Source organism: Limulus polyphemus, unplaced genomic scaffold, assembly GCF_000517525.1.
Source record: "Limulus polyphemus unplaced genomic scaffold, Limulus_polyphemus-2.1.2 Scaffold1678, whole genome shotgun sequence".
Classification (NCBI taxonomy): Eukaryota; Metazoa; Arthropoda; class Merostomata; order Xiphosura; family Limulidae; genus Limulus; species Limulus polyphemus.
Window position 1 is genome coordinate 150,432 of NW_013667288.1, and position 11,285 is coordinate 161,716.

Genomic DNA, 11,285 nt, shown 5'->3' on the forward strand with positions numbered 1-11,285 from the left:
AACATTAGAAAACATAACTTCATTACCCATTCAAGCCATCTCCAGCCATTATAGGTGTTTTTTGTTCATATCTTATTTGGCTTTGTTGTGTGATGTACTTATTCATAGGATATACTGTGTGTGTTAGATCATTTTTTTAGGTTTTTAATCTTCAGTCATGACCTAATTAGTTTTGTGACCATGTGTAATTAGTAAAAATTATCATTATATTTAAATTTTCATAAATATTTAAGTTTTAAGAAAGTTATTCTACTTCAGCTATAGACAGTTTCTTTTTTTGTAGTTGAGTGTACTACTATTTCTGGCATAGATATTCCATGATATACTAAATATATTTAATCATAAGTTATGTACTAAATGAAAAAGTTTTATCATGTCTTTTCTAGGATTGTTTACCATAAAATGATAGTGTTGATATCTCTATAATGATGTGAATACTTGATTTTGCTATTGCTAAATAGGAAAAGACATGAAGGAGACCAGTGTTCATTGGTTTCGAAAAGGTCTACGCCTCCATGACAACCCAGCTTTGATGAAAACACTAGAAAAATGTGGAAATTTTAGACCTATATTTATCTTAGATCCATGGTTTGTGAAAAACATGCATGTTGGACCCAATCGCTGGAGATTTTTGCTACAGTCCTTAAAAGATCTTGACAACAGTTTAAATAAATTGCATTCAAGGTACTGTTTCTGTCTTTACACTATACAGAATGCAACTACGTATAACGTATTTGACCTAAACACTGATGTTAAAAAATCTACTTTTGAGTTTCGTAATGAGCTTATTTTGGCAGATACTGTTTCGACAACAGATAGAATTTTATTATTAGATAAGTTTTGTGTTAGGTGAACAGATACAACTTTATCATGAAATAAGTTTTGTATATTAGGTGAGTTTTTAGAAACTATTTATATGTAATATTTTAAAATGGTTGTGTGTTTATTTTATAGTGCATTGTTTCTCTCATTTTATGGGACCTCACTTTGCTAGTCAATAAGACTACACACACTTTTGAACAACCTTATTTATTTTGGGACATATTGTGTTTTTGTGGTCATTACCTAATTTTCAATGTGGAAAATTGAATAGAATTTTACAAATATTTAGTTTATAATAGTGTTTCTTTCTAGGCTTTTTGTTATTCGAGGGAAACCACTTGAAGTATTTCCAAAGATTTTTCAGCAGTGGAATGTTAAAACACTGACGTATGAGGTTGACACAGAACCTTATGCTATTGAAAGAGATGAAAAGGTTGATCAATTAGCCAAAAGAATGGGAGTGACTGTGAAAAAAGAAGTTTCTCATACTTTATATGACATTGAGAGGTGAGATTACTAATTTTACCATCAAAAATTCCAGTGCTATTTGTAACTTTATAAATTGGAAGTCATAAATATGTAGACAGGCAAAACATCCATATAGTCATATGTGTTTGTTGCATTCTTCAAACTTATTACAAATACTTGTAGAAAACTTTGCTAACCACAAAAGATAAAACAAAAAGTGACCAAAATTTTAAAGCTTTGTTCAGTGTAGACATGTTATGAGATTATTTTGAAGGTGGTAATTGGGATTCTTAATGATATTTTTATTGGAAGTTTTCAAATCCTGGTTAAATTTCTTTCAAAATAAATGAAGTGCTTTTCTTTAATCAATAATTTATATCTGTAACCTGGATATTAGCATCAGGCCTGAAACTGAAGAAATTATCTGTTCTGAAGTTTCTTTGGATTGTGTCTTATATTACTTACTGTTTGTATATTATTATTATTCCTTTTATTAAAAACAAACAAACAAACTTAAGTTACATTTGTTAGCACTTAACATTTTGGCTTTGGGTCTTCTCTTATGTCAAGTATCTTGATGCAGAACTTTTAAGTACAATGATGTTCAAGTATGTTGTCATAAGTTAATGGTGCACCCGAAAAAAAAATGAACTCATGATGGGAAAAAATAAGTGAGAGTTTAGAGAATGCATAGGTTCCTCAGATCTGGAGAGTTTTAAAGTGCTCTACAAAGAGATCTGAGACTCTTCTTGGTTTAAAATGTCTTAAACTAAACAAATTTTTATCTCGTATTTTTCTCAAAACTACTAAAAGCCAAAACAAGAAAGACAGAATCTTTTAGGTGAAAGAGCAACACTTTATTTACAAAATAAAAGAATATTGCTTTTTACTCTTCCTGATAACTGTCAAAAATAAACGTATGCTTGTTTCAATTCTATACCTCATAACTATGAATTACTGATTAATGTAAATATATAAAATGCAAATGTCACAAAATTCAGATATTTTGTTATGAATGTAAAATTTTGAAACGTCATGTGAGATATAACTCTACCTTTTTACGACTGATAAAATTAATTATAAAAACTAAATTTTTATCGATCTTGCAGTCTGCCTGAAGAATAAAACATTTAGGAGAGATATAAAGCTTTCCAATTATCCAAAATTCTAGATAGACTACTACCTCAGCCAATGACAATTCTGAGGACTGTTCATGACTAGTAGTAACATAAGAAGAACTTTTAAAATTGCAAAAGCTTTGCTGGGGGAGTGGTAGTATACTAATCCAACATTCATACTGAAACAGCTTTGGTCACAGAACTATTGGTATTGTATGGCACACCATGCACCCTTGAACCTAGGGATCTTGGAGATATCAGTGATATCTGAACGGCTATACAAAATAATATACAGAAAAGTATTTATCTGTCTGACATCTTTGGGCAGAATCAAATGAACTTATGGACATATTGCTACCACCAGAGGGAAGAAAAACTCTTAAGTAAAAGTTTGAGAACACATTAACTTCTCCTAATAAAAAAGTTTTTTCTTTGTAAAGCTGCCAAATTGGGCAACTACAAAATCTTTATTTTAACATCCAGTCTGCAAGTCAGAGACATTTTTGGTGGGTTTATTCCAAAACAAAGCTTTCTGTTACTCTTTTTTTAATTCTGAATAGAGATTTGAATGTCTTATGATAACTGGAATCTGAATTGTGCACCACTATGGTCAAATATGCACTGGTTTCCAGGCTATGAGGGAATAAAACCCATACTTCCATCCAAATTCCCACAAAAAACAGCAGTGGCTGCACATCTTGTGCAATAACTGATCTGGTTTCTGAGCTTTATAAATCTGTTTTCCCTGTGATTTTTCCAAGTTCTGTTGCTAGAGGTCATCATCTGATGAGGAATTCCAAGATTGATACACAAAATATTTTGATATTACTGAGTTTCATACTTCCTTTTTATGAAAATGCATACACCATCAATATGTGCAGAGGCAGCACTCTGGCATGCGTAATCATTGTCTTTATTGTGATCGTTTATGCTAAGAATTTTAAACAAATGTTTGCTGAGTTGGTTGCAGGAGCTATGTGGTACGTGGAGGATGAGATTCTAGCAATAGTAGCAACAGTTGTTATAGCAGAGCAGCATGAGTAACAGCAGTAGCAGGGGCAGTAGTATAGCTGTAGTAACAAGAAAGCATCACCAGCATGGCACGTGAGGAAATATAAACCAGTCAATGGTTTTATCAGTTTTAGATCAATCGGGATCTAATATTTATAAGTGCTTTTATTTGATGGATCATGGTATACCAACATAAACATTTCTACCTTTTTTGCAATAGGAACACAGTCTGGCCAATCCCTTAAACTTTGTATCTTTATGTCCGAACACTACTGAGAAGTGAATTCTTTTGGCAGTATCAACAGAACTACTCTATGACAAATATTACTATTTAATTAGATCAACAGAACCACTCTATAACAAGTACTACTATTTAATTAGATCAACAGAACCAATCTATGACAAATACTACTATTTAATTAGATCAACAGAACCACTCTATGACAAATATTACTATTTAATGGTATCAACATAATCACTAGTAACACTCACTACTAATTAATGGGATCAATAAAATCACTGTGCATTCTCTAGCAAACTTTTTCTTTAACACCCAGTCTGTAAATCAATGATACCAAATTCAGGGAATTGGGTGGATAAGAGGGGCACCACTGATTCTACTATTTAGTTAGAATAGATAAAAATGTATTCCAAAAAAAAGGTTTGATCTCTTAATTTAAAAACATGCACGCACACACACTATCTAATTAAATAGTAGTACTTGTTATAGAGTGGTTCTGTTGATCTAATTAAATAGTAGTACTTGTTATAGAGTGGTTCTGTTGATCTAATTAAATAGTAATATTTGTCATAGAGTAGTTCTGTTGATCTAATTAAATAGTAGTATTTGTCATAGATTGGTTCTGTTGATCTAATTAAATAGTAGTGTTTGTCACAGTGTGCGAAATTTAGTAGTCTTCTAATGTAACATAGAGCAATAATGTCAATGCAAAATTGTTTTGGGAAAATATAGAATAGACTAACTTGATGTATTTAATTCACTAACGAATGTTGTTTTGCTTATCATGAATACAAGTTGCCATGCTTGTAAGAAAGCTGAATTAAATCATTCCTAAATTATCTATGCTTTCAAAATATGTACTGTAGGTCACAACAATGGATGCCAGAACATTTATTTTAGAATTTTAGGTTTAATATGCTTAATTGACTTGTTTTTTTTTATAACTAGTGGTCAGTTTGTGCGATACAGTGAAATAGCCCTATCTATTTTTAAAGGATAAAATCTAAAACAATTGTAATTTCCGTTAAGCATGATTTTATGTGTTTGAGGTTATCAATCTGAAACAGCAAATCTGACTGACCACCAGGAATGTTCACTGTCCATCTGGATATTTATTTTTTACACTGAACACAAAGTACACTCAAATTATTCTAAGATGGTAAACATTGTATGGTATAGAACATAAAACTAGAAATGTGTAAAGATCTTTCTCTTTTAAATGAAAATTAGTTAGTTGTGAGGGTTGCTTTCTTAATAAACAGAGGGCATGACTAACATAAATATAGTTCTAGACGAATATTTTATTCATAAATGACATACAACAGAAATCAAAGACAAATACTCATTATCATGTATATTAACAAGACTGAAGTTATTGGTTAGCCCTAAAATTGATATATTTTACATTTTCACAGAAACATACTATAGTGTGAAATTCACTGATTATAACCTTTCTATTTGTCATTTGACATATATGATGCAGATATTGTGTATTATTCAAAATGATATAGAATATAATATTTGAAGAAGATAAATAATGAAGGTAGTATTAATCATTATGTATATTTATAAAATATGGAAATTAAGATTTATTACATAATATATTTAAATTTATTGATGAATCATCAGTTTGAAACAAACATTTTGAATATAAGTGGTATATGTTTATCAAAGTTAGTATAATTAACTTCTGATCTAAGAAAGCTGTGATATAGATCAGAAATATAAATTAACAGTGTAATTGATGTAGCTTTAATATAACATACTATTGCAACTGGATGTATGTAAAGTCATAAAACAACAACTATACTATATAGAATGCATTGATTCATCACTGTTAGCGATTGTTTTTTGGGGTTTTTTTTGCTATAATTGTTATACTTTATTTTCTCTAACTCAAATGCAAAGTAATAAAAAGATTTAAATCAACATTTTTTTATTTTTTATTTTACTGACATGTCACAAAATTAAAAATATTATGCCAAAATTGTACATTTTTTTCATTCAAGCTTTAGAAGTACATATTATTTTTTATTATACAATAAGAATTACTTCTATGTTGAAATAAGAATAGTTCCTTCAGATTAAAATAACTTGCAATATTTTTTGCCATAGGCTTGTGATGAAGAATAATGGCTCTGCTCCACACACTTACCAAGCAATGCTAACAATGTTAAAAAAGATTGGTCCACCACCTAAGCCCGTTGCCTCCTTAGATAGTTTGAAAGGTAATTCTTCTTAAATGTTCTAAACATTGTTAACTCTAGATTTAATATATGGGCTAATAAGCATTTTAAACACCTTTTTTAAGACTATTTACACACCAACTTGCTTGTGGGACCATGACGTTTTAGTTATGAGGTCTCTAACAACATAGGATAATCACAGACTAAAAAAACAAAATTGAACAATACATCATCAGTATTACAGTTAATCCCTTTAATTGCTGCTGGATACTTGTATGTATCTTACATTGGGATAGGAATATCTTTTTTATTTTTCTATGTAATTGTTAAATTACTTCATGTACATGTTGAACTATTAGGTAGGTAAGGTACATACAAGTTTGCTAAGTAGAAATAATACACATAGTGCTTCACTTGTGCTCTATTCATAAAGCATATTTATGAGAAGTATCTCTATACTGCTGATAGTTTTAATGTATAATTCATAATGATTTGTTCTTTTTTGAGCCTTTTGCGATTTAATTTTCCAGTTATTTTCAGGTAATAATTACATTTTTCTCTTGTGTATAATTTATACTTCTATTTCTTTCATTTGTGATAAACTTTAGAATGTTAAAAATAGTTCAAGTTAATGAAGTTAAAATATATATATGGCTTATTTTAATAATTATTATTGAAATATTCTTAAATGCACATTTCTCATATGTATGTAGAGTGTCTGAAAAACCTTTTAAGGTTAAATGTATGAATTTGTGCATTTTAGTGGTAGCAGTCTTATATTGTGAGCTGTGTGACATCTTCATCTTAAACTTAGAAGTATGTCATCTCACTGTCATGAAAGAAAGAAAACCTGACTTTCCAGGTTTTGTAACAGAGTAGAAAAAAAAAGTCATCAATTAAAGAGAAAAGCATAAACATAGAAATCAATAATTTTATTCATATTAATTTCAGGCTGCTCAACTCCTGTGGAAGAAAACCATGATGAAAAATATAATGTCCCTGATTTAAAAGAGCTGGGTATTCATGAAAGCGATTGTGGCCCAAATTTATATTCTGGTGGAGAAACGGAAGCTCTGAGAATAATGAATGAAAAACTAAGCAACAAGGTATGGAATAAATAGATTGTTATTATAATAAAGTTTATTAAACAAACAGTGATACCTTTATTGAAAGTATATTTTGTCTGTAATTGTAGTCATTCTAAATTTTTTGTGCAAGAATCTCATATTCTAAAACTATTGCATGTTATAATACCACTATAAATATGGTAAAACTGAACAACTGTGCTTTAATACTGAATTGTTATTATACTGGGAAATCTTGGGAGGCTGAACAAACTTAAGAAATAACTTTAGTAAATGTATCAAAGGCAGTATTTTACAAAAATCTTGGGGTAGGGAAAAAGCAATATTAAGTGGGCTAATAAATATTGTGGGGAGTGGGGGCTCAAATTTAATTAGCTGTTATGCTGCTTATTGAGTTTCAAAGCAGTGAAATTTAAAAATATCATGGTTTTACATAACATTGGTTTGATTGACCTTGAAGTACTGGTAGTCAAACTGGAATTAAGTTAAAATTACTTTTGTGTGGAAACATGCTCAAAATGACCTTATAATTCTTTTATATTTTTTGTATATTTTTGAATCCTAATCAGCTGACAATAATTTTCTGTGGAACAACATGTGTTAGGCATAAATTTTGACATTGGCACTCTGTAGGCAGTATGATGCCAGTTAAAACTGATCATTGTTGGGAACAGTATGTAATAGTCCTTTCCAATGCAAAATATTCATAGATCAGATCATAAATATATTTTGAGATTAGGGATTTTGAATTTCTAAGATGGGGATACCCTTTGTATTTAATGACACTGGAAAATATGAGAATGTGGATGAACTTGGTGACCCAGGACCATCCTGAAAGAGATCTGCAACAAGTCGTACCCCAGCTGTGGTGTCGTATAACAGTTGAGAATTCACAAATACAAAGGCCAGTGGAAAAAGCTGTACATCTGGCCCAGGCAACAGTATGAAAACATAATAAAGAATGGTCTCCATCTGAAACAACAATATGAGTCATTTATACAAAAGCTGCTTCCATGACATAGCTGTTCAATCTGTGCATACCTAAAGCAGCTGGAGAAAAAACAGATATTCATGCTATTCTATTTAGAAGACATAATAGTAAAGTTGCTGCCTATGAATTTCAGCATAATCATACTGTTAAAATTGGTGCTGTGAAACCATCATCCTCATACACTAAATAGATCATAGAAAGCAGCATAGATGAGTAGTGTGTTTTGGATATGGCAAGCTTCTGATGAAGCATTTTGCAATGGAAACTGTGCTGTGGAGCTATTGTTAAGATGCACTGTTGTCAACTAGAGCATAATTGGATGTAGGAATCAGAACTGTAGTGACATGGTGAGGTTCCAAAATTATTCTAATATAATGTACTCAACATCTGTATTTCTATAAAAGTTCAAATGCTTCAAGTTGTTTCCATATTTTCCATATTAATTCTTTGTGTATGTGTATAGCTCTTTTGCACATGTTATGACATTTTATAGAGTTTCATTCAAATTTAATTAAACAACTTTATTATCAATCTATTTCAATAAAATTAGCATCAAAATGAAGTTTATATTATCTAAGTTTTATTTTCTTAACTAGCAGAGACCCGCAAAATATTTGTGGCCAAATTAGTATCTTTATAGCAACAGTACTTCTTTAAGTACAGGATTTCTAGAGTAATACAAAAGAATTCTAATCACAGACACTGAAAACTGTAAGTCCACTTGCCTTAGTCCTAACATTAGTTAAGCCTTTATTAAGTAAGCCTATATTCAATAAAGAGATAAATTAATACTGTAATTTGTGTACATTTATTTGCTTTAGTTCAGTTAGGGCTAAACCTTAACGCGCTTAATACTATCAATGAATAATCTAATATTATTATACAACCTAATGTTAGACCTTTTTAAAAACTTTGATAAGCTTTTAATATGTTGTATAAAATGTCTACTAAAGTATATTTATGTCCTTTCTGCCATAACTCAATGCTTTAACAAAGATATGTTTTCAAATTGTGAAAAAGGTGCAATTTTTTGTACATTGTAGTTCAAATACATCTTTAATTTTTGATCAATTGAAGATGACTTGCTTCTAATTGACAGGAAGCCAAACTACTTAAGTTACTTAATAAGTTGCTATGACATCATTGCACGACCGAGAGACAGACAAATACACAATGTGTTTTATAGTATTAGATTTCAAAGAGAAATATTTTTACAACATTCTCAGTCATTACTTGTCACGTGATGTGCAAGTACTCTCACTTTTAACATTTCAGTTTGTATAAATTCAATCATTTAGCATCTACATTGTTTATGTCATGTAGACACAATCTATAAATAATTCTAAGGTCAAATGTACAGTTTTAGCATCCTAACTTCTCTGTTTAGTGAGATATCAATACATTTTCCTAACCTATGATAGAAGACCAGCCCATCTATCCTTAACTTTCAAGATAGTTTTTAAAACCATGTGATGTTATTAGACATACACTTTTATAATCAATAGAAAGAGTTTATTTTCGATTTCAAGCTTGCAATGGTCATTGGTGGCAGTAGACATTAGACTAAAGTACTGTGGGAAGCGAAATGTATGCTCATATGATTTATTAGTTTTCTTTAAACGTGTTTATAGCATACTTAGAATGATAGTTAAATTCTAGGTGTTTTCGAACTTTCTAATTTAGTGACTTGTGTGTTTCAGATAAAAATTAAAATATAAAGTTTATTTACAAAAAAAAAATATTCATATAGGACATTCTAGAAGATATGCAAATAAAATAAGAAAAACTGTAAAATGAAAAGAATTATTTTTATTCTCAGCATGAAAATCACCTTTCACTAGGACTAGTCAGAGTCCAAGTCAGACTGACTTCATAAATTCACAGACAAGTTTTTTAATAAAAATACTTTATTAAAATCGATTTTTGTGTATAACAGATTGTTAATGTTTACTAAAAGATTGTCAAATTTTGTGAAAATACAAATAGAAATTCTAAGTCATAGATGTATAGTTACAAGGTTGATCATTTTGACCAAGCTCATATAAGGAGGGTTAATTTTAACTTGAGCTTTCCATCTAAATTTGCTTTAAAAAATCTTTATATTTCTTTAAAATACACCAGTTTCTTACATGCTTTGTTTTTTTATTTTTAGTGACCTGATAGTGTCAGCCCAGTAAAATACACGCATGATGTTAATGTGTGATTGATGTTTTCAGGGTTGGCAGTTTAAAATAGTGAAAAGTTGTAAGATGTTTTATTTAGTAGTATATTACCTTAATTTTTTGTTTTTTTACTACTCATATTTAGTGTTATATGTTCTTAAATGTCACCAATACATTAACATTCCCATTAATAAGCCAGACTGGTGATATTAGTTTGAATGATGACACAATGGAAAAACTGTTTGCTTTGATTCATTTTGGTAAATTATTCCTTTTTTTTACATATGCTTAAGAATCAAGATTAGAATAAATACATGCTTAAAATGTAATTATAATCTAAACTATACATAGTCCTATACCTATTATGGTAGCTGCTTATTAGTATATTATATGTCTTGGACTTTGTGCAAGTTAAAGAAGTTGTTTAGTAACTCCTTACGTTTTTTTTAGAACCATCACCTAATTAGAAAAATAAACTTGTATTTTAAGTTACAATACTAAATAATGTTATCATATTATGTTGACAATTCTTTGTGAAATTTCTTTGTTTATTATGTGATTAAATCATTTTATTCTAGTTAGTTTGTTTGTTTTCACACACCTAAAATGTATTATTTTAAAGTCAAATTAGCCATTTAACATTTTTAATCTTTATTTTCATGAGTTTAACATGTTATTTATATTTACATGCTGGAATAATACAGTAATATGTATCAAAGTTTTGTGTTTATTTAAACAATTTTTGTTTCCTTTATTGAAAATCTTTTGACATCCTTTGAAAAGGTAACTGATTATGTAGGTGTAGGTAAGGGAGTAGATTTGGTGTATTTGGATTTCAGAACTCATTTGACAAGGTGCTACATAAAAGGCTTGTAAGTTAGCAAATTGGATAGAAGAGTGGCTGGAGGGAAGAAAACAGAGGATTGTTACAAATGAAGTTCAGTCAAACTGGATTAATGTCACAAGTGGGGTACCTCAGGGCTCAGTCTTCGAACCTTTGCTCTTTTTGATTTGTATCATTGACATAGATGAAGGAATGGTCAATAAATTACTTAAATTTGCAGATGATATTAAGGTCTTGGGTGTTGCTAGCTGTGAATAGGATGCTGCTGATTTACAAAAGGATTTAGATCATTTAGTGATTTGGGCAAATAAATGGCAGATAGGTTTTAATTATAATAAATGCGAGATAATGCATGTG

The 11,285-nt window shown here is 29.8% G+C and overlaps 1 protein-coding gene across 2 annotated transcripts in view; it reads left to right on the top strand.

Annotated features, from left to right (window-relative positions):
* LOC106464532 (cryptochrome-2-like) overlaps positions 1 to 11,285 on the top strand; it is a 25,070-nt gene that overhangs the window by 2,515 nt on the left and 11,270 nt on the right. For both annotated transcript variants that reach the window (XM_022392263.1, XM_013924676.2), the window contains exons 2-5: positions 462 to 684; positions 1,135 to 1,329; positions 5,776 to 5,888; positions 6,798 to 6,952. In XM_022392263.1, the coding sequence (XP_022247971.1) occupies positions 462 to 684; positions 1,135 to 1,329; positions 5,776 to 5,888; positions 6,798 to 6,952 (686 nt within the window). The remainder of the gene's footprint in view (positions 1 to 461; positions 685 to 1,134; positions 1,330 to 5,775; positions 5,889 to 6,797; positions 6,953 to 11,285) is intronic.